Below are 25431 nucleotides of genomic sequence, written 5' to 3' on the forward strand. Positions count from 1 at the left end.
AATGGCTATAGAAAATCCTCAAGTATCAATAATTACCATAAATGTAAATGGACTGAACTCACCAATAAAGAGGCACAGAGTAGCAGATTGGATCAAAAAGCAAAACCCAACCATATGCTGCCTTCAAGAGACACATCTAGGCTGCAATAACAAAAGTAGATTCAAAGTGAAAGGTTGGAAAATGATTCTCCAAGCAAATAATATACATAGAAAAGCAAGTGTAGCCATACTCATATCTGACAATACTGACTTGAAGACAACAAAGATAACCAGAGACAAAGATGGACATTTCATAATGATAAATGGTACATTGTATCAAGGAGGCATAACATTTCTTAATATATATGCACTGAACCAGGGAGCACCAAAATATGATATATAAGAATTTTACTAACTGGTCTAAAAATAGAAGCAGACAAAAATGCGATCATACTTGAAGATTTCAACACACCATTGATGACTTTAGATAGATCATCCATACAGAAAATCAATAAAGAAATATAGGCCTTAAATGACACTCTGGACCAAAGGGACATAATAGACATTTATAGGACATTTCATTCCAAAACATCAGATTGCACATTCTTCTCCAGTGCGCATAAAACATTCTCAAGGACCACAAAACTAACATCAACAAATTCAGGAAGATTAAAATGCTACCAAGCATATTTTCTGATCACAAGGCATTAAAATTAGAATTCAACTGTAAAAATGAAGTAAAGAAACACACAAAAATGTGGAAATTAAACAACATACTTCTAAAAAATGACTGCATCAAAGAAGAAATAAAATCAGAGATCAAAAGATATAAACAGATAAATGAAAATGACACGACATATCAAAATATCTGGGATGCAGCAAAAGCAGTAATAAGAGAAAAGTTTATAGCATTACAGGCTTATATCAAGAAAATAGAGAGGTCCCAAGTAAACAATCTAACATTACACCTTAAGGAACTACAAAAAAAAGAACAAAGGCAACCCAAAGTCAGCAGAAGAAAAGAAATAGTAAAAATTAGAGCAGAACTAAATGAAATAGAGAACAAAAATACTAAGAAAAAAATTAAATGAAGAGCTGGTTCTTTGAAAAGATCAATAAAATCAACAAGCCACTGGCTAAACTCATTAAGGAAAAAAGAGGAAGGACTCATATAAACAAAATCCAACAGGAAAAAGGAAAAATTACTATAGACATCATAGATATACAAAAGATCATAGTAAAATATTATGAAAGATTATATGCCACCAAATTCAACAACCTAGAGGAAATGGATAAATTCCTGGAACTATACAATCTTTCAAGATTGAGCCACGAAGAAGTGGAAAACCTAAATAGTCCTATAATCAGGGAGGAAATATATAAAAACAACTATCCAAAACCTCCCCCAAAACAAAAGTTCAGGACCTGATGGTTAAGCTAATAAATTCTACCAAACATTCAAAGAAGATTTGGTACATAGCTTTCTCAAAGTCTTCCAAAAAATTGAAGAAGAAGCAATAATCCCCAACATATTTTATAAGGCCAACATAACCCTCATACCAAAACCTGGCAAGGACAATACACAAAAAAAGAAAACTACACACAAATATCTCTAATGAATACAGATGCAAAAATCCTAAACAAAATACTAGCAAATCGAATACAACAACACATTAAAAAAACAATATGTTGTGATCAAGTGGGATTCATTCAAGGAGCACAAGGATGGTTCAACATATGAAAATCAATCAATGTAATACAACACATCAATAAAACAAAGAACAAAAACCATATGATCCTATCAATAGATGCAGAAAAGGCATTCAATAAGACACAACATCCCTTTATGTTTTAAACATTCAATAAAATTGAAATAGAAGAAAAGTACCGCAACATAATAAAGACCATATATGACAAACCATCAGCTAATATCATACTAAATGGTGAAAAAATGAAGGCTTTTTCTCTAAAATCAGAAACAGGACAAGGCTGCCCACTCTCTCCACTTTTATTCAACATAGTTCTAGAAGTTTTAGCCAGAGCAATCAGGCAAGAGAATGAAATAAAAGGCATTCATTTAGGGAAACAAGTAAAGGTATCACTTTTTGAAGATGACATGATTCTGTACATAGAAAACCCCAAGACTCCACCAAAAAAAACCCCAACAAAACTATTAGAAACAATAAACCAATACAGTAAAGTTGCAGGATACCAAATCAATATACAAAAGTCTACTATTTTTCTATATGCCAACAATGAAACTTCAGAAAATAAACTAAAAAAATTCCTTTTACAATTGCAACAACAACAACAACAAAATAAAGCACTTAGGAATAAATTTAAAAGAAGATGTGAAGGGCCTAGATAATGAAAACTACAAAACATTACTGAAAGAAATTGAAAGAGACACAATGAAATGGAAAAATATTTCATTGGAAGAATCATCATAGTTAAAATGTGCATTTTATCTAAAGCAAAATACAAATTTAATGCAATCCTCATCAAAATCTCAATAACATTTTTTTAAAAAGGACAAAAAATTACCAGGTTTGTATGGAAACATAAAAAACTCCAAATAGCCAAAGCAATTCTGAGGAAAAAGAATGAAGCTGGAGGTATCACACTACCTGGCTTCAAATAACAGTATAGTGCCATGACAATCAAAACAGCATGGTACTGGCAGAAAAACAGACATACAGACCAATGGAACAAAATTGAGAGCCCAGAAATAAAACCACATATACATAGAAAAATTATCTTCAACAAAGCATCCAAAAACACACAATGGAGAAAAGAAAGCCTCTTTAATAAATGGTGCTGGGAAAATTGAAAAACCACGTGCAAAAGAATGAAACTTGATTAGTTTGTCAATTATCTGTCTTGCACAGATATTAATTCAAAAATTAATTAAAAATGGATCAAAGACCTAAATATTATATAAGACCTGAAACTATAAATTACATAGAAAAAAACATAGGTACTAAGCTCATGGACCTTGGCCATAGAGAATAATTTATGAATTTGACCTCAAAGGCAAGGGCAGTAAAGGCAAAAATAAACGAATAGGACTATGTCAAATTAAAAAGCTTCTGCACAGCAAAAGAAACTGACAACAAAACAAATAGGAGCCAGCTAAATGGGAGGTGACATTTCCAAACAACAGCTTAGATAAGGGGTTAATATCCCAAATATATAAAGAATTCACAAAGCTCACCAACAAACAAGCAAACAATCCAATTAAAAAATGGGGAGAGGACCTGGACAGACACTTCTCCCAAGAGGACATACATATGGCCAGCGGGTATATGAAAAGATGCTCATCTTCACTAGCTATTCGAGAAATGCAAATCAAAATGACAATGAGATACCACCTCACACCTGTTAGATTGGCTATTATCAACAAGACAGGTAATAACAGGTGTTGGAGAGGCTGTGGAGAAAAAGGAACCCTCATTCACTGCTGGTGGGAATGTATATTATTAGTACAACCATTATGGAAGAAAGTATGGTGGTTCCTCAAAAATTAACAATAGAATTACCATATGACCCAGCAATCCCTCTACTGTTTATTTACCCCCAAAACATTGGTACGTAAAGACACATGCACCCTCATGATCATCACAGCATTATTCACAGTGGCCAAGACATGGAAACAACCAAAGTGTCCCTCGATAGAGGATTGGATAAAGAAGATGTGGTACATATATACTATGGAATACTACTCAGCTATAAAAACTGATGACATAGTGACATTACAACAACATGGATAGACCTTGAGAACATTATACTGAGTGAAAAAAGTAAATCAGAAAAAGCTAAGAACTCTATGATTTCACACATAAATGGGATATAAAACTGGACCCAGATTAAAAGTGTAGTGATTACCGGGGGAAGGGAATGTGGGGAGGGGGAAGGAGACTTAAGTGAATGGGGAGGGGAGAGGGGGAAGGGTGTAAAGAGGACAAATATAAAGTGATATAAAATGATTTGACTTTGGGTGATTGGTATACAACATAATCAACAGTTCAAAGCTATAGAAATGTTCACCTGAAACTTATGTACTCTTACTGATCAATGTCATCCTGTTAAAAATTTTTAAAAAATTCTAATACAGTCTATTTAATGATTCCTACAAGAGATACATTTTAGATGGAGAGACACAGGTAAATAGAAAGGAAATGGATAAGAAAACATACCAGGCAAACAGTAAATATAAGAAAGCTATCAGAGGCTCCCTACTACTCCTGTTTGAAGAACAGCTGTGTCTTTCTGCACAGTGCTAGGCGCAACCCTTAGACACAATGGTGAAGGATGGAGTGAATGGATTTGGCTATACTGGGCACCTGGTCACCAGGGATGCTTTTAACTCTGGCAAAGTGGATATTGTCACCAGCAATGACCTTTTAACCTTTTGAGTAGTACAAACGTTCGTGTACGTCCTTGTGCTCTTTGTCATCCAGAATACTATCGATTTATTTTAAAAATGTGTAGGGCAACATTAAAAAAGGGCAAATGTATCTTCTTGTATCCATAAATCGGTTATCAAACAAACATAATTTTAAGTTAATAAAGCTGTAACTGGAACTAATTTCATTTTTTGAAAAAAAAACTCTCACACCTGACCAGGCAGTGGCGCAGTGGATAGTGTCAAACTGGGACGCAGAGGACCCAGGTTCGAAACCCTGAAGTCGCCAGCTTGAGCGCGGGTTCATCTGGTTTGAACAAGGCTCACCAGCTTGAACCCAAGGTGGCTGGCTTGAGCAAGGGGTCACTCTGTCTGCTGTAGACCCCCTCCCATCAAGACACATATGAGAAAGCAATCAATGAACAACTAAGGTGCCGCAACAAAGAATTGATGCTTCTCATCTCCCTTCCTGTCTGTCTGTCCCTATCTGTCCCTCTCTCTGTCTCTCTCTGTCCCTGTCACACACATAAAAACTCACTCCTGGGGGTCAGTTAGCATGAAAAGATCCCCCTACTCAAAGGGTTAATTGATCTCAAACTACATGGTCTACATGTTCCAGTATGATTCTACTCATGGCAAGGTCAAAGGCATAGTCAAGGCTGAGAATGGGAAGCTTGTGATCAATGGAAAGTCCCTCTCCATATTCTAGGAGCAACAGCCCGCCAACATCCAATGGGGTGATGCAGGTGTTGAATAAGTTGTGGAGTCCACTGCTGTCTTTACTACCTTGGAAAAGGCTGGTACTTGAAGGGTGTGGCCAAGAGGGTCATCATCTCTGCCCCTTCTGCAGATGTCCCCATGTTTGTGATGGGCGTGAACCATGACAAGTATACAACTCCCTCAAGATTGTCAGCAATGCCTCCTGTACCATCAATTTCTTGGTCCTCCTGGCCAAGGTCATCCACAACAACTCTGGCATCGATGAGGGACTCATGACCATTGTCCATGCCAACAATACCACCCAGAAGGCTGTGGATGGGCAATATGGGAACGTGTGGTATGATGGCTGAGGGGCTGCTCATCATATCATCTCTGCTTCTAATGGTGCTGTCACGGTTGTGGGCAAGGTCATTCCTGAGCTGAATGGGAGGCTCAAGGCATGGCCTTTTGTGTGGCCACCCCCAATGTGTCAGTTGTGGATCTGACCTGCCACCTGGAGAAAGCTTCCAAGAAGGTAATAAAGCAGGCATTAGAGGTCCTTCTCAAGGGCATCCTGGGCTACACTAAGGACCAGGTTGTCTCCTGTGACTTTAATAGTGACACCCACTCCTCTGCTTCAATACTGGGCTGTCATTGCCCCTAGTGACCACTCTGTCAAGCTTATTTTTTGGTATGACAATGAATTTGGCTACAGCAACAGGAAGGTAGACTTTATGGCTTCCAAGGAATAAGAGTCCCCTGGACCACCAGCCCCAGCAAGAGGTGGAGAGGCCTTCAGTTATTAGGGAGTCTTTGCCCCAAATAAATCCCCCAATACACTGAAAATCTCCTGACCTCCACAGTTTCCATCCCAGTCCCCCTGAAGAAGGGGAGGGGCTTAGGGAGCCCTACCTTGTCATGCACCATCAAAAAGTCCACTGAACCCAGCCAACAACAACAAACCAACATATCAGATAAAGTAGACTTTATTTTAAGGGACATTATCAGAGATAAAGAGAGACATTCTGTAATGATAAATGGCACAATTCATGAGGCAGATATACCATTATAAATGTTCATGTGCTTAATAACAGACCTCAAAAACAGATAAAGCAAAAATGAACAGAATTAAAGGGAGAAACAGAAAATTCCACAGTAATAGTAAAAAGTTGTACTATTTCTCTCTCAGTAATTTATAAAAGTAGACAAAAAAATTATCAGTAAAGGCATAGAAGATTCAAATGTCACTATCAGCCACATTGAATTAATTGTTATTTACAGAATACTATACTCAACTACCACAGACTACATATTCCTTTATATGTTCAGAAAAATAATCCATATACTTGAACATAAAATAAGTCTTACTAAATTTTAGAAGACTGAATTCATAAAAATATGTCCCTCACCATAATGACAAATTAGAAATTAATAAAAATATGATATCTAGGAATAACATCTTTCTAGGTAATTCAACAGTCAAAGAAGAAATCACAAGGGAGATAAAATATTTTGGGAGGGAAGGGGGAGTGTGTTGGGAGGAGGGGGGCAAGGGAGATGTTAAGGGGAACACAGGGGTGGGAGGGATGTATTATTTGGTGGGACACGAATCTATGTAAACACAATAAATTAAAATCAATAAAAATTTAAAAAAGAAAATATTTTGAACTAGATAGTGAAAATTTAACATATTAAAATTTATAGGATGCACCTAAAATAGAGAAGAAAACTTACAGTTTTAAATGGTTGTATAATCAATGACCTAAGGTTCTTAAGGAACTATATAAAGAAGGGTAAAGTAAATCCAAAGCAAGCAAAAGGAAGAAAATAATTGTTACAAGCAGAAATCAATGAAAGCCAAAACACAGAACAGAGAAAATTAAAAACTCAAAAGCTGGTTCTTTGGAGGAAAAAAATCAATGAAACTGACAAACATCTAGAGAGAGAGAGAGAGAGAGAATACAGTTCACTAATATCAGAAATTAAAGAGGGGTTATTACTACAGATCTTGGACTTTAAACAGATATATATAAATATAAATATATGAATAACTTAATGGCAATAAATTTGACCAACCTTAACGAAGTGGGCAAATGTCTTAAAAAATACAGCTTACCAAAGTAACATAAGGAGAAGCAGAATATCTGAATAGCCTTATATATGGTAAAAAATAAATAAATAAATAAAATAATTTGTTATAAAAATACCTTCCCACAGTATAAACTCCAGACCCAGATGGTTTTATTATTAATTCTATCAAACATGCAAGGAAAAAATAGTACTAATCTTACATAAACCTTTTCAGAAAGTAGAGGAGGCAACATTGCCTAAATTACTTTATGAGCCCAACATAGCCCAAGTTGCCAAACATTTACAAGGACATTACAAAAACAGAAAATTTTAAATCAATGTCCCTCATGAGTATAGTTGCAAAGTAATTTCAAAATTTCTTAAAACATATTAAGAAGTCATATTCAACAGTATATAGAAGGATAATACATAATGACTGACAAGGGTTTATCCAGAAACTTAAGGTTGGCTGAGCATTTTGAAAATCAATGTAATTCACCCTATTGATAGCATTTAGGAAATAGAAATAGGACCTTTTAAAGAAATACAAAACATTCATTTGACTAAATTCAACAGTCATTCATGATATATCTTATGAATAAACTAGGAATGAAAGGTTACTTCCTCACATTGATAAAAGGCACAAAAGAAAACTTCATAATTAACCTGATATTTAATGGTAAAAACCCGAGAGTTTTCCTTTGAGATATGGAAACAAGACAAAGATGTCCACTTTCACCATTTTTATTCAACATTGCACTGGATGTCCTAGCCAGTAGAATAAAGCAAATAGAATAAAAGGCATAAGTATTGGACAGAGAAGTAAAACTGTTCCCATTTGCAGATGGTATGTTTATATATCTAGAAAACAACTACTAGAAATAATAAGTGAATTTAGCAATGTCTGTGGTTACAATGTTTACATATGAAACAATTTACATACTAGTAATGATTAGGTGGGAAACAAAAATTTAAAAACCCGTTTATAATAGCTCAGATACTGTACAAAGAAAGATATACCAATGACCAATAAGCATGAAAAGAAGCCCATTATTAAACTTCAGGAAATCACAAATTAAAAACACAATGATACATTCTGTCATACCTTTAGAATGTTTAAAATTAGAAAAACTGACAATGCCAAGTGCTGACAAGAGTGAAAAGCAGCTGAACTCTCATAGATTGCTGGTGGGAACGTGACATGATACAGCTGCTATGAAAATGGCATCTTTAAAAGGTAAGCATTCCCCTACCACGTGACCTAGCCATTCTTTAAAGAAGTGAAAATATATGTTTACACAAAGATGTGTACAAGAATGTGCATAGCAAGTAAATGAACAAATTGTGGTATATCCATACAATGAAATACTACACAGCAATAACAAGGAATAAACTACTGATACATGGGATGTTTTGAATGAATCTCAACATCACTACATTGAGTGAAAGAATCCAAATATAAAATACTACATAATGTATAACTCCAGCTATAAAATACTAGTTTTAGCAGGGGCGTATATTTGTGACATCATCTTTTTTAGTTGCCTAGGCCTGCTATATAACAAAGTACGGTAAAGTGGGTGACTTAAAACAACAGAAATTTATTCCCTCACAGTTCTGGAGACTGATGTCTGAAATCAAAGTGTTAGGATCATGCTCCCTCCTGTGGATCTAGGGAAGATTCTTCCCTGTCTCTCCTCAGACTCTGGTGGTTGCTGGCAGTCTTTGCTCTATAATGAGTACACCTTCAGTGACCTGTAACTGTCATCACCTTACTCTCTCCCTCTGTCATCATGTGTTTCCTCTGTCATCAAATGTCTCTCCCCATACAAAGGCACCAGTCATTAGATTTAGGTCCCAACCTAGTCCAGGAGGACCTCTTTTTTACTTGATTACATCTACAAAGACTGTATTTTCCAAGTAAGATCACATTTGCAGGTACTGGGGGTTAGGACGTCCAGCATATCTCTTTAGGGGACACAATTCAACCCATAACACCATCATCACATTCAAGATCATAAATGTATTCATCCCCACCAAAAATTTTCTACCGCCCTGACAGAGATGATGCCCACTGTAGACAGCGGGGGAGACAAATACCCCAATTTCTCCCTTCTTCCTATTTCTAATCTCCTGCCAGTGTCTGGGAGTCAGAGAGCAGCCAGGACTGGGAAGCATCTTCTGCAGAGGACATACCTTGTGGTGAAGAGCAGAGTAGGGGAAGCAGGAGACTAGATCTGGTAGCAGACAGGCCAATCTAACCCAGATGCTTTTATTGATGGCTCAGCAGGAAGGTGTGTAGGATCAAAGCAGCTGAAAGTATTTGCAAGGTGTCTTTGCCATAATTCCAACTCTGATCTGAACAGGGAAGTACAACCAGAAAGGGCTGCTAGAGAACCTGTAGTCGATTAGCTATTCGGGGAGGTCTCCTTACGCCTCTGCTTCCTCAGCAGAATGTGTGTTTGCCTCCAGAGGCTGCCAGGGGTACTCAGCACATCCTCCGGGATGGCCATTTTGGGGGGAGGGAGGGAAATTTGGGTGAAAGCATTTTGACTTTTCTTAGCTTAAATAGGTGTTGTGACATACCTGTGTAGATGATGTCACTTTTATATAAAATAAGATGAACTTTTTCTGCCCTTTTCACTGCTGTATCCCTCATGCTTAGGACAGAACCAGAGACCTAATATGCCATAAATACTCATGGAATGAATAAATGAATGTACCAAAGAGCAGAATGCAAAATTTCCATGGACTATCAGAATAAAATGAGAAATTTCAGAGAAATCTCTTGTGGTGGTGGACTGCTTTGAGACCCTGTCTAGACTCTGTGGGGGTGAGTGTCACCATCATCTACCCTTAGGGACACCTGAATGAGAAGCCCTGACTTAGGATGACCACCCCCTTCTCCCAGGCAAGGGATTGCTGTGAACTACGCCTACTACCCCAACCAGTTTGACCAGTGGGTGTTGTTGGCATTATTTACCACAGCTGCTACCATACACCCTTGACCTATGTAGCTCCACTGCTCACACTGACCTCAGCCTCCCCTTTGTGGGGGGTCTCCCACTTCTTCACTGGATTGGCTGGCCCTTCCCTCTCTCCCTGCTGGCTCAGCCTAGCTCCTGAACTGGCAACTCTGAAAATTCAGGTTGCAAGTTGAGCTGTTACACTCTCTCCATCAAAAAAAGGGGTACTCTCGAGTTGGCTCAGCCTGAGCTGCTGCTCTGCCTCCATCCAGCTCTTCAACTGTGGTTCAGGCAGTGCTATGGCTCCATGTGCTGTGCGAGCCGTTCCCACCACAGTGCCTGATGCATCTAGTAGACTTCATATCACAGGTGCTATTCAACCACAGCCCCTGGACCCTGTAGCAGAACACCTTTCCTACATTGCAAGGGAACCCAAAGCTCAGCAGAATCACTGGAGCTGGAGCTTGGGCTGATCCAGCTCCCAACCATCCAGCCTACCAGTAGGATTTAAATTGACCCCAGCAGCCAACAATAGTTGAAATGCAGAGCTAGCAACAATTACCCTCCTTGAACTGGACTCCCTATTGCTCTTGGTGTTAACTCTGGCTTCAGACACTGCCACTTCAATTAAGACTTGTGCACTCCAGAATGTCTCTGCACAGCGGGACACTGATGGAATTTGAAGTGCCAGGGAGCCTATAAATAGGAAATTAATAGCAGGTGACATCAGAGAAATGGCGTGAGGGACACTCCTGATCTCTCTCCTTGAAATTTCTACAAATTCAACAACTAAATACAGAGAAAAAAAAAAACCTCAGGAGCACCTGAAATTTACACACACCAGACAAAGGTATGATTGGGTGAAAAAGTGGCTAAATACATAAGATAGAGGACGGGGCATTTCTCTTTCCGCACTGATCTGAGGTAGGGGCACTTTTGTTTGGAGCCAGGCAAAGAGGAGAGACTGTGCTAGTGCAGAAGGAGCTGAGTTAGGGTAGGCGCCCAAACAAAGGAAAGAACACACTGGCTCTGCCTGAGATTGTGGACACTGGGCGTGCACATGGGCAGTGGGACACCTAAAATTACCAGCACAGGGTGCCTGTAGGGGCTTGCGCCAGCATCTATGTGTATCCCCAGATCTGCAATCACCGGCACTGCGCTAGCAGCTCCACCTAGCATCATCAGCACGGGGACTGAACGGGCGCACATGCTGGCCAAAGTGCTTAGCCCAACATTAACAACATTGGGCACCTACCTGGGCACCAGTGTCTTTGGGCATTCCTGGCTCCACAATCTTCAGCACTGGGCACGTGCACGGCCAAGACCCTTGGCCTGAGACTGACTGTGCTGGGTGCCTGAACAGCGGCTGCAACCATCTGTGTGCAGTCATGGGAGCTGGATACACATGTGGCCTGTCACGGGCTACCAAGCAGCACAAGCAGGAAACACCCATGGAGATTCCAGTGCCCTGAAGCATGCCAGATAAGCCCACCGGCCCATAGAATTTTGCCTGTGTGTAACAGAAAGGCACTTGATCATTGGTCTGTGCCCTGCCCTGCCTGCTCTCACAGGTGGCTCTGATTGCCACTGCCTTGCCCAGAACTATGTTTTGAGTGGTGCTAGAGGGGGGACTTTGTTGTGCATAGATTCCCTTGTTGCGAGGACAGTAGCTGAGGTGGACACCATAGCTAAGTCTCCAGGCTGCTAGCTCCAGTGGGAGGTGCCTGGAAAGCTGAGACTGCCATTGCTAGAGCCAGATAATTGCAAAGCCCTAACAAGCCCCACCTGCCAATGGGACTGAGGCCCTGCCTATGTCATTGCCACAGTGAGACACCAGCAGACCTCTGCCCAAGAGCCCCAAAGAAGCAAAACAGCACAGCACCAACTGCCAAAAAAATAAAAATAAAATAAAAAATAAAGGAAGAAGCTACTCTCAAAACCAGAAAAAAATAACATTTTTAACACTTTTTGTCATTTTTACTTCTTTCCTTTTTCTTTTTTCTTTTTCTATTATTTTCCTTTAGAACTACATTATGCATGTTACATTTTTTATTCCTGTTTTTTGTTTCATTTGAGAAGCCTTTACTTTTGTTTTTTTCTTTCTTTCTCTTTGTTTTGTATTTTGGTTTTTTGTCTTTTCTTTCTCTTTATTCTCTGTTCTCATTTCTTCTGCTTTATCTGTTTTCTTCTTCCTCTTTTCTCTCATTCAATTGTCATTTATCTTCAAATTATTATATTTTGGACTCATATTTTTCTTTGTGGCATTTTGCTTGTTTTTTACTTCATTTTTTTCTCTCTTTTGTCATCTCTCCTCAGTTCCTGCTCCTTGTTCTCTGTAGTTTTTATTCCACTTATCATTATAGAATTTTCATTTTTTCACTGTATTTTTTCAACTTTTATTTTATTTTCTTAATTATCTCTTATCAGTGTTATTAACAATTCCACTCTCAAATGCCATTAAGAAAAAATAAATTAAATATCATGAATACAAAAGACAGAGATGTAGCTCAGATAGCTGATGAAAAATCTCTAGAAAAAAATTTCAATTACATGGAAAACTTGTGGAGTTAACTGACGGAATTCAAAATTGAAGTGCTAAAAATACTCAGTGAAATACAAGAAAGCTGTAAAAAGCAATTTAGTGAGCTCAAAAAACAATTTAATGATCAAAAAGAATACTTCATCAAGGAAATTGAAACTACAAAAAGGAACCAAACAGAAATGAAAAACTCAATACATGAACTGAAAAATGAGGTTATAAGCTTAGCTAATAGAACAGGCCAGATAAAAGAGAGAATTGGTGACATAGAAGACAGGCAACTAGAGATACTACAGAGAGAAGAGGAGAGAGACTCACGAATTTTAAAAAATGAGAAAGCCCTATAGGAATTGTCTGACTCCATTAGAAAGAGCAATATAAAAATAATGTGTATATCAGAAGGAGAAGAGAGAGAAAAGGAAATGGAGAACATATTCAAATAAATAATCCATGAGAATTTCCCAAGCCTACGAAAAGAGTTACAGCCTCAAATTCAAGAAGCAAACAGAACACTGAATTACCTTAACCCAAACAGACCCACTCCAAGGCACATCATGATAAAATTATCACAAATCAATGCCAAAAAAAAAAAAAAAAAATCAAAGCATCAGGGAAAAGACAACTACAACATATAAAGTAAGGCCCATTAGGTTATCATCAGATTTCTCAGCAGAAACTCTGCAAGCCATAAGAGAGTGGACCCCAATATTTAAAATACTAAAAGAGAGAAACTTCCAGCCAAGAATACTATATCTATCAAAGCTTTTCTTCAAAATGAAGGGGAAATAAAAACATTCACAGATATAGAGAAGATGAGGAAATTTATCACCAGAAAACCTCCACTTTGAGAAATACTAAAGGGGGTTATGTGACCAGATACAAAGAACAAAACAAAACAAAATCACAAGTAAAAGCTCCACCAAGAACACAATAAAACCAAGAATAATCTGTGACAACAAAAACAAAAAAGGGGAGAAGACAGAAACTAGCAGTAACAAAGGAGGATGGAGTGCAGAAGACCTCATGAGATAATGGACTACAATGAATATGATATGTATTCTTTTAATTACCTAATAGTAACCACCTCTGAAAATACCACTACTGAAATGCATGGCTTAAAAAAAGAAGAAACAGGAAAGAAGTATGAAATACAACCAAAGAAAAATAAATGATAGAAAAACAAAAGAGAAAAACCAAACAGGAAACACAGCTATTAGAAAGCATTATATAAAATGGCAACAGGAAACCCTCAAGTGTCAATAATTACATTAAACATAAATGAATTGAACTCACCAATAAAAAGACACAGAGTAGCAAAGTGGATCAAAAAAGAAAATCCAACTGTATGCTGCCTTCAAGAAACACATCTAAACTACAAGGATAAAAACAGACTCAAAGTGAAAGGCTGGAAAATGATTCTACAAGCAAATAATATCCAAAGAAAAGCAGGTGTAGCCATACTCATATTAAACAATGCTGACTACAAGACAACAAAGGTAATCAGAGACAAAGATGGTCATTTCATAATGATAAAGGGGACATTGAATCAAGAAGACATACACTTCTTAATATATATGCCCCAAACCAGGGAGCACCAAAGTATATAAGACATCTACTAACTGATCTAAAAATAAAAACCGACAAAAATACAATTATATTTGGAGACCTCAATACACCACTGATGGCTCTAGATCATTCATCCAAACATAAAATTAATAAATAAATATTGGCCTTAAACGAAACACTAGAACAATTGGATATGATAGACATCTACAGGCTATTTCATCCCAAAATGTCAGAGTATACAATTTTCTCCAGGGTACACAGTACATTCTCAAGAATAGATCATATGTTGGGACACAAAACTAACATCAACAAATTCAGAAAGATTGAAATTATACCAAGCATATTCTCTGATCATAAAGCTTTGAAACTAGAATTCAACTTCAAAAAAGAAGTAAACAAACCCACAAAAATGTAAAAATTAAACAACATACTTCTAAAATACAACTGGGTCAAAGAAGAAATAAAAGCAGAGATCAAAAGATACATAAAACAAACGAAAATGACAATACGAACATATCAGAATTTCTGGGATGCAGCAAAAGCAGTAATAAGAGAAAAGTTCATATCATTACAGGCTTATATGAACCAACAAGAGAGAGTCCAAGTAAACAACTTAACATCACATCTTAAGGAACTAGAAAAAGAAGAACAAAGGCAACCCAAAACTAGCAGAAGAAAGGAAATAATAAAAATTAGAGCAGAAATAAATGAAATAGAGAACAGAAAAACTATAGAAAGAATCAATAAAACAAGGAGTTGGTTCTTTGAAAAGATCAACAAAATTGACAAACCCTTGGCAAGACTCACCAAGGAAAAAAGAGAAAGGACTAATATAAACAAAATCCAAAATGAAAGAGGAGAAATTACTATGGATACCATAGATATACAAAGGATTATTGTAGAATACTATGAAAAACTATATGCCATCAAATTTAACAATCTAGAAGGAATGGGTAAATTCCTAGAACCATGTAATTTTTCTAGACTGAATCATGAAGAAGTAGAAAACCTAAACAGACCCATAAGCAGGGAGGAAATAGAAACAACTATCAAAAACCTCCCCAAAAAATAAGAGTCCAGGGCTAGATGGCTATACTAGTGAATTCTATCAACCATTCAAAGAAGATTTGGTTTGTATCCTACTCAAAGTCTTCCAAAAAAATTGAAGGAGAAGCAATACTCCCAAATACATTTTATGAGGCCAACATAACCTTCATACTGAAACCTAGCAAGGACAACACAAAGAGAGAAAACTACAGACCAATATCTTTAATGAATACAAATACAAAAATTCTAAACAAAATACTAGCAAATCAAATACAACAACACATTAAAAAAATAATTCACCATGATCCAGTGGGATTCATCCCTGAATCACAAGGATGGTTCGACATATGTAAAACAATTAACGTAATATACCATATCAACAAAACAAAGGACAAAAACCATATGATCCTATCATTAGACGCAGAAAAGGTATTCGATAAAATACAACATCATTTTATGTTTAAAACACTCAGCAAAATGGGAATAGAGCCCTGGCCGGTTGGCTCAGCAGTAGAGCATCAGCCTGGCGTGCGGGGGACCCGGGTTTGATTCCTGGCTAGGGCACATAGGAGAAGCGCCCATTTGCTTCTCCACCCCCCCCCCCCCTCCTTCCTCTCTGTCTCTCTCTTCCCCTCCCGCAGCCAAGGCTCCATTGGAGCAAAGATGGCCTGGGCGCTGGGGATGGCTCCTTGGCCTCTGCCCCAGGCGCTAGAGTGGCTCTGGTGGCGGCAGAGCGACGCCCCTGAGGGGCAGAGCATCGCCCCCTGGTGGGCAGAGCGTCGCCCCTGGAGGGCGTGCCAGGTGGATCCCCGTCGGGCGCATGCGGGAGTCTGTCTGACTGTCTCTCCTCGTTTCCAGCTTCAGAAAAATACAAAAAAAAAAAAGGGAATAGAAGGAAAATATCTCAACATAATAAAGGCCATTTATGACAAACCATCAGCTAACATCATATTAAATGGCAAAAATTGAAATATTTTTCTCTAAAATCAGGAACAAGACAAGCTGCCCTCTCTCTTCACTCTTATTCAACATAGTGCTGGAAGTTCTAGGCAGAGAAATCAGACAAGAGAAAGAAATAAAAGGCATCCATATTGGGAAAGAAGAAGTAAAGGTTTCACTTTTTGCAGATGATATGGTCCTATACATTGAAAACCCCAAAGACTTCACAGAAAGACTATTAGAAACAATAAATCAACACAGTAAGGTTGCAGGATACAAAATTAACATACAGAAGTCTATTGCTTTCTTATATGCCAACAATGAAACTTCAGAAAATGAACTAAAAAAAAATAATTCTTTTTACGGTTCCAAAAAAAAAAAAAGCTAGGAATAAACATAACAAAGAATGTAAAGGACCTATGTAACAAAAACTACAAAGCATTGTTAAAGGAAATCAAAAAAGACACAATGAAATGGAAAAATATTCCTTCTTCTTGGATAAGAAGAATAAATATAGTTAAAACAACAATATTACCCAAAGCAAGATACAAATTTAATGCTATTCTAATCAAAATGCTAATGTCATTTTTTAAAGAAATGGAACAAAAAATAATCAGGTTTATATGAAACCATAAAAAACCTCAAATAGCCAAAGTAACCCTAAGGAAAAAACATAAAGCTGGTGGCATTACAATACCTGACTTCAAATTATACTACAGAGCCACAATAATCAAAACAGCATAGTATTCGCAGAAAAATAGACACTCAGACCAATAGAACAGAATAGAGAGCCCAGGTATAAAACCACACATATATGGTCAAGTCATCTTTGATAAAGGAGTCAAAAACACACAATGGAGAAAAGAAAGCCTCTTCAATAAATGGTGCTGGGAAAACTGGAAAGCCATATGCAAAAGAATGAAATTCGACCACTGTTTGTCTCCTTGTACAAAAATTAATTCAAAATGGATCAAAGCCCTAAATATAAAATCTGAAACAATAACATACATAGAGGAAAACATAGGTACTAAACTCATGGGCCTTGGCCATAGAGAACATTTTACGAATTTGACTCCAAAGGGAAGGGAGGTAAAGGCAAAGAATGGGACTACATCAAACTAAGAAGCTTCTGCACAGCAAAAGAAACTAACAACAAAACAAACAGACAGCCAACTAAATGGGAGATGATATTTTTGAACAACAGCTCAGATAAGGGTCTAATATCCAAAATATATAAAGAACTCACAAAACTCAACAACAAACAAGCAAACAATCCAATAAAAATAATGGGAAGAGGACATGAACAGATACTTCTCCCAGGAAGAAATACAAATGGCCAAAAGATATATGAAAAGATGTTCATCTTCACTAGCTATTCAAGAAATGCAAATCAAAACTACAATAAGATACCACCTCACACCTGTTAGATTAGCTATTATCAACAAGACAGGTAATAACAAGTGTTGGAGAGGCTGTGGAGAAAAAGGAACTCTCATTCACTATTGGTGGGAATGTAAAGTAGTACAACCATTATGAAAGAAAGTATGGTGGTTCCTCAAAAATTAAGAATAGAACTACCATATGACCCAATCCCTCTACTGGGTATATACCCTCAAAACTCAAAATTATTGGTATGTAAAGACACATGTAGCCCCATGTTCATCACAGCATTGTTCACGGTGGCCAGGACATGGAAAAAACCAAAAGCCCTTCAATAGAGGATTGGATAAAGAAGATGTGGTACATATACACTATGGAATGCTACTCAGCCATAAGAAATGATGACATAGCATCATTTAGGACAACGTGGATGGACCTTGATAACATTATAATGAGTGAAATAAGTAAATCAGAAAAAACTAAGAACTGTATGATTCCATACATAGGTAGGACACAAAATTGAGAATCATGGACATAGATAAGAGTGCAGCAGATACAAGGGGAAGGGAAGGGAGAAAAGGGAGGTGGTAGAGGGAGGGGAGGGGCATAAAGAAAACCAAATGAAGGGTGATAGAGGATGATTTGACTTTGGGTGATGGGTCTACAACATAATCGAATGTTAAAATGATCTGGAGATGTTTTCTCTAAATCTATGTGCTCTAGTTGACCAATGTCACTTCGTTAAAATTAATTGTCTAAATAAAAGCATATTTTAAAAAGTGTACTCTCTCTATATAGTTTCTAACTATTCCATGGGGAAAGACTCACTGTTGGCATTTCTAGAAGCGTAAATGGCTAAGAGCAGCACAGACATGGGGCCCTATGGACCTGGGCGGGTCTCCCAGCACACCACCTTCTCGAAGCCACGACATTCTTCTGTAAAAGGGGACCCTTCCCTTCACAGAGCCATTGTGAGGAGGTAACAGAATGCACTGCAGGCATTCAGCATTGTGCCTGGGACATGATAGGCCCTCAGTATTAGCACTCTTCAAGTCTTTGACATCTTTCATGAAAGGGCAAGGGCTTAGCCCCTGTTAAACATGGGGCAGAGACTTGCCTCTGGTGGATAGAATGCAGCGAGTGATGCCACTCGGCTTCCAAGGCTAGGGCATGAAAGGTGATGCGGCTCTCTCTCTCCTTCTCTCTCTCCCCGCTTCTATCTCTTTCTCTCCTTCTCCCTCGCCCTGCCCCTCTCTCCACTTGCTCTTAGAACCGAGTCACCACAGTAAGAGGACACCCAGCCACATGAAGGGGCCATTCATAAGTGTTCTGGCCAAAATTTTAATTGAAGTTGACCTTGCAGCAACAGCCAGACATGTGGATGAACATGCCTTCTGGATGATTCCAGTCCCACCCATGGTCTGGCTTCAACTACGTGAGAGACCTTAAGTGAGAACTGCCCAGCTGAGCCCAGTCAAACCCCAGGACCAGGAGAGACAATAATAATAAGTGCTTCTTGTTTTGTGTCATTAAGTTTGGGGTGGATTGTTACTCAGCAATAGATAAATTAAACAATTAGTAAACAAAACCTAAAAGCATGATCAGAAACCCAGCATCTCTCAGCCCCCAAGTCCAGAAGGAGAGAGTGACTACTTACGGAGCAGAGAAGTTTAAAAGGTTTGGTGGGTGTGGTGAAGGAGGCACTGTGAATGGGGTCCGGGTTTTGGCCCTCGTTCCACTGAGCCAGGAGCGCCTCCCGGTAAATGGTGACCCCTGCTGCTTGGAGTGCGTCTTCTACCGCTTTTTCCACCCAGTCATTGTTGATGCAGGTGATAGTGGAGGTGGGCGGAGGCTGCACCAGGTGGATGTAGGAGCCCCTCACGCCAAGGTTTAAGAGCGTTTCCACTGTGGTGTAAGTGTCAATTGTATCCCCATAGACAATGACATTCCCTAGAAAAGGGAGAAAATGCCAAGATACACAGTTAAAATAACAACCACTTATTAGTTAAATGCTAATAATGCTGAATTGCTCCCTGTAACCCTCTTCTTTTTCAGCTGCTGGAAGCCAGTGGTGTTACCTATCAATGGCGACCAAGATAATTTAGTCAAGAATTGGCATATAACATCCCACAAAGTAGTTGAGTACTTTTAACTCAGAAGTAGGACAGTCACTTATTTTCCTGTAATTTGAAAGTTGAAATTATGCTAAATGAAACTGTCTAGAATAAAACCTTTTATCTTGTTTTTGTTCCCTCTTTGCCACACTTATTAAGGAAAAAAATTACTAAAGTTTGCAATATATACAAGTTCTCCAAAGATGAAAAGGATAATGGTAAAAATATTCATGCACATGATGATACAGATATTTTATTTATTTTTATTATTTTTTAATTTTTCCATTGATTTGAGAGAGACAGAAAGAGGAAAAGAGAGAGAGAAGCATCAACTCATTGTTTCACTTAAGTTCCTTTTAGTTGTGTGCTTGTTGATTGCTTCTCCTACGGGGGTTGAACTGGTGACCCGTGTTGTCCTGAGTCAATGCTTTATCCATTGAGCCACCTGACCAGGGCCAGTAGTCATATTTTAATATTTAAATGTTGAACCTTGTTGATTTTAAGGAAATTTTTTCTTTTCTTTGAGAACTAAAGACTAGAACATTCTACTTATTAATGGGTAATTTTTATAAAGATTCAAATTCTGATTTTTAGTATTTACTGTGTCAAGACTTAGCAAAAGTAATTATATATGCTAGTCTACCAATTTTATCAGTTATAAGATCAAATATGCTATTAAATGAGTGAAATGTATTGTATGCTATTTACATGCTATTCTTGACATTGAATTGGCCTTTTTACCTTTTCACAAAGAAAAAAACTGCTGTCGACTCACTTTTCAGGCACAAAATGATAGATCCATTAAATCTCTCTTTTTTCTCATGTTTAAAAAATGATATGAAAAGGAATTTTATGAAGCAAAAGAAATGGCAAGTGCATTTATTCAATTAGGTTGACTACATTATGCAAAATTCTATTTTAATCCAAAATTGAAAACAAGTGTAATGGCTTGTCTTATTTGCTTAGAAAAAAGGGAATATAATAACTTTCATGCTGCTTCTTTTCGGGTACCATCATCTAGAAAGTTCTCCCATACTTCCTATAGTTCCAACCTGGAGAACCAAGATGGCACTGAAGCCAGGGTTAGGGTCCTTTCTTCCTGCCCTTACGAGGAGGCTCCAATTTTGCAGCTACTCCCTCTTCTAGTCCCTCTTTTAATGCAGCATTCATTGGTGAGCTGCACTTTCCTTGGCTGAAAGAGTCAGCATTTTGCTTAAATTATTGAGGCTCCCACCTGCCGTGAAACATAAATCCTGGTGTTGGGCATAACAAAGAGTCAGACTGCCAGGAAAGCCAACACTTGGACCTGAAATTGTCAAAGGTTTGAGGTCGTCTGCCTCTTTAAAGTATGCATGACAAAACAATATTCATTTTCAGTGAAACAAGTTCAAGAATTTAGGCCCTATGCAACTCAGAGTTTAATATTTTTCCAGTCTCCATCATGTTAGCTTTTAGCAGCTAGGCTGTGAAATGAGCCTTTTCACTGTAGAATCATGGAAGCCCATGCAATGAAATGTTGCTGAGGTTTGGAAAGCTGGAGCTTGGCCCTGGCCAGTTGGCTCAGTGGTAGAGCATCAGCCTGGCATGTGGATGTCCTGGGTTCGATTCCTGGTCAGGGTACACAGAAGAAGTGTCCATCTGCTTCTCCACCCCTCTCGCTCTTGCTTCTCTTTTTCTCTCTTTTTCCCTCCTGCAGCTATTCCTCTATTAGAGCGAGTTGGTCCCAGGCACACGGAGGATGGCTCCATGGCCTCCACTTCAGGCCTAAGAAGAGCTCAGTTGCTGAGCAACAAAGCAAGGCACCAGATGGGCAGAGCATTGCCCTCTAGTGGGCTTGCTGGGTGGGTCCCAGTCCAGGTGCCTGCATGAGTCTGTCTCTCTGCCTCCCCTCCTCTCACTGAATTAAAACAACAATAAAAAAAAAATAGAAAAGCTGGAGATCTTAAGCAGCTGGAGAAGATGATATTTGCCTCAAATATGAGACTTTGGTTATCATAACAGTCAGCTATTGTCACAATAATGCTGCATAACAAACTACCCTCAAAACTTAATATCAGATCACAACAAGCTTGTTGTAGGTTGGCTCACACACCTCTGGGCTGGCTGATGTTGGCTGATCTGGCTCCAAGTTGTGGTTGGGGTCTGTTTTACCGTGTACTTTTATCCTCAGTGGACCAACAGACGCCTGAGGCACATTCTATTTATGGAGAAATGCAGGAGCACAGGCAGGAAAGCACAAATCCTCGAGAAATTTTCATGCCTCTCCTTACATTACACCTTCTAATGTTCTATTTACCAAAGGAAGTCACATGGCTGTGCCCCTGGTCAAGGAAGGAGGAAGCACATTCTGCCTGACGTCGGAGGAGAAAGGGTGTGGATATTTGCTGAACAGTAGTCCAAACCATCATAGTCAGATTGGGCATATATTAAATAAATGCCTATATGATTTCATCTAAAATTTTTCATTTAAACATGTTTAGTTATATTTCTTTCATTAGTTATAAAATACATAGAATCTCATTATAATATAATTTCTTACTAAATAAAAACACATCATATCCCTCCATAAATATGACAAAACCCACTGTAACAAAATCAGCCTCTTACTCTTTGCCAGAGTCAGGTCTATTGCCTTTTACATTCCCCTTTCTGTGGGGGATTATTCTTCTCATTATCTTGTACAGTTGTGAGGTCTCTCCACAGCATTTCTTACTTTTACTTTGTAAAGAATTTTTAAGTCCATGCTTTTCTCACAACTCTTCTATATGAGGCACAAAGCAAAGCACTTTTATACACAATTTGTTATTATTATTACTATTATTATCATCATCATCAATAACAGGAACATCTAGAGCTGTTAACAATAACATTGGCTTAACTCAGATGCACATAAATAATTTTTTATAAGGTAATAGCAAAACTATAAGCATGGAGATAATTCAGAGCATAAGCAATACCAAGTAGACAAAGATTTTGATTATTCATTTTTTCATTTGGGGACAAATCAACCTAGGCATAGAAATATGACTACTTCTGTTTCTCTGAGTAATTTGACTAGTACAGATGGGGTAGAACTAGCATTTTTGAAATCCCCATGAAGGACTCACCACAGCCTGTAGCTGTGCCTGGGCCCCTGCCTGTGGTCCAGTCTCTAGCCAGCTCAGGCCCCAGGAGGGCCTTGGTGGTCTCTACCTTTCATTCCCTGAGGGTCACCACAGTCTACCCTCAGTAACGTATGTATGAGATGACTCCACCTTCACCCTGCCTACCTGTTATCCCTGGAGCCTTACACAACACCTGGCCCACAGTGGGTGTGACAAATTGTTTCCGACTGAACACACAGAAGAACATTTGAGGTTTACCAAGACTGCTGGTCATAAGTTAAATGGGCATTACTTTTGTGCCTTCTAAATATTTATCACAGAATGATCTCACTGTGGCAAGATTTTCCTACTACATATTTCTACTGTTAAGTTGGCATTATAAAAAACATCCAACCACAGGGTGGGTTGTATACCTAATATTTGTAAGACAGAAACATGTTCTCCTGAACATGTTATTGGTTTCCATTCTAGCTCACAAAATCCTTCATAATCCTAAATGTAATCTAACTCGTGTGCACCAACAATAATACTACAGTGTCAAAGAATACTCTTGCCATGTCATTTGGGTTTAAACCAGTGAAACAAGAATATTTTATATGGAAGTTAGCAGTGATATAACTGACATCCACATAAAACTGGGTTTAATTTTTGGCTAAATCAAGGAGGGAAGATAGAAAAGAAGAAAACAGAGACAAAGAAAGTGGACTGAGAGAGAGAAGAACAGGGAGAACCTCAGAGAAACAGACTTTCCTTAATCGCTAGGTAAGAGAAGGAAGGGTTTAGAAGTAAAAGGAAGTGGTTTGGGGGTGAGAGGTGGAGGTGGATGAAATGAGTGGCGTGAAGGACAATGAAAAGGGCTTTGTCTGAGGGAGACATTCAGCCTGACAGTGCTGTCCCGGCCAGAGTGTACAATGCGGCGGGCGGGGCTGGGTGGCGCAGAACACTCTCACTGCGGTGCAGAGGGGTGGGACAGCCCCGGTCACGTGGGACCTGCTACATGCCTTCATTAACAGCATGCTTTTAATAAGTCAGACAACTTCAATTAGTTAAAGCTTAATGTAATCAATGTATTTTCACCACTTTATAACGTATGGGGTCATTGCAAATATTTAGAAGGAGGTAACACATTACAGGGACTTTCCTCATATAACTAGGATATATACATGAGATATACTGCTCACAAAAATTAGGGGATATTTTATCGCTTCATATTCATTTTGAAATATCCCCTAATTTTTGTGAGCAGTATATATATACAAATATGTTTATATATATTTTTTCTTTTGAAGAAGATTTCCCCCTGGATGGAAAGATTTATGCTAAGAAAAACGTGGTCACTGTCTCCTTTGCAGCTTGGTTTATGTAATGGATAAGAAATGACCAGTTTGTGCACTGGATCAGAGAGGTGACAGCAGTAAGCGGTGGGCTGCCCTACTTTGCAATGGCAAATGATGACTGATGATTAGAACAGGCTGGGCAGGTTTCAATGAAGGATAATGGAAAAGAAGGTAGCAGATTTTGTGAAATCTTTGTTCCTCCTTTTAGGGAATAAATTGCCATCACTAAGATTACAGATCTGAAACAGGAAGCAGAGGGCAAGGACGGCACCCGTAAGAACACGACCGCGTGCCTGCTCCTCAGACTGGAGTTGGCAAGAAAAGCATTGGGTCATTGTCACTGCTGATTGGCAGCAGCCTCGGAGAAGAAATGTGCAAGGATGCTTCCAAGAGAAAAGAGGGGCTTTGGGGTCATTGCTCAGCAGCGAGAAAGAGAGGGGCAGTGATGACTCCTATCACTTTCTCACAGAGAAAGAGCACTGCGGCTCGCCATTTAAAATGTTGGAGTAAAGGGAAAAGGGACCTTTTTGCTCTTTGATACATGCTCTTCAAAGGTATAACTAAATATCTAGCATCTTTGACTGAGACCACCGAAATAAGGCAATAACATTCCCACCATCGCAGTGCACCCAGATTTAGGAGATTCTTCAGTTTGGGAGGGGGGCAATGCCAGTTTCATCATCCTGGTTCCCAGAGGAGGTAAATAATAGTTTCAGAAGCTCAAAAACTTGCTGTTATTTAAAAGTAATATGGCTTTATAGAAATGAAATGCTAAGTTGATCTCCCTATGTAGAGTTAGTTATTTTAGTCACAGATTTGCCCTAAAAGTAATAGAACAACATTTTAAGCAAATTATTTTCAGTAGATGCTTTAAAGGGCACTTTATTCTTTTGAAATGACTGCTTTCATGATAACCCCCTAGAGAGCATGCTCATGTCATCATCACGCTCAATACTCTAAAGGGGCAGGGGCGGGGGGGGGGGGCTTGAGCAGAAAGCCATGGTTTCCTGATCTAGCAGTCTGGCCATGGAATTGCATCTCACAAGTTCAAGAATAAATTCAAGATTTATTGCATACAGATATTAAAATTTTTTCTTCATACTTATTATACTTTAAGGCCAGATAAAAGGACTTCTTCCTCTTCAAAAGAGACATAGACTGGTTCTGTATAACCTCATTCATCTTTAGAAACAGGCCTGTGAGATAAGTTTTATTATGTTCTTCAGAAAGCACTGGGAGGTTAAGTAACCAGCTTCAGGTCACACAGCAAGTAGATGATTTAGCAG

At 38.5% G+C, this 25431-nt stretch overlaps 1 protein-coding gene and 1 pseudogene across 2 annotated transcripts in view; one reads left to right on the plus strand and one right to left on the minus strand.

Moving 5' to 3' along the window:
• Window positions 1-25431, minus strand: part of CFAP61 (cilia and flagella associated protein 61) — a 381775-nt gene that overhangs the window by 84812 nt on the left and 271532 nt on the right. For both annotated transcript variants that reach the window (XM_066236726.1, XM_066236727.1), the window contains exon 23: window positions 19248-19540. In XM_066236726.1, coding sequence (XP_066092823.1) covers window positions 19248-19540 — 293 coding nt within the window. The remainder of the gene's footprint in view (window positions 1-19247; window positions 19541-25431) is intronic.
• On the plus strand, window positions 4281-5835 carry LOC136308446 (glyceraldehyde-3-phosphate dehydrogenase-like; annotated as a pseudogene).

Source organism: Saccopteryx bilineata, chromosome 6 (genome assembly GCF_036850765.1).
Source record: "Saccopteryx bilineata isolate mSacBil1 chromosome 6, mSacBil1_pri_phased_curated, whole genome shotgun sequence".
NCBI lineage: Eukaryota > Metazoa > Chordata > Mammalia > Chiroptera > Emballonuridae > Saccopteryx > Saccopteryx bilineata.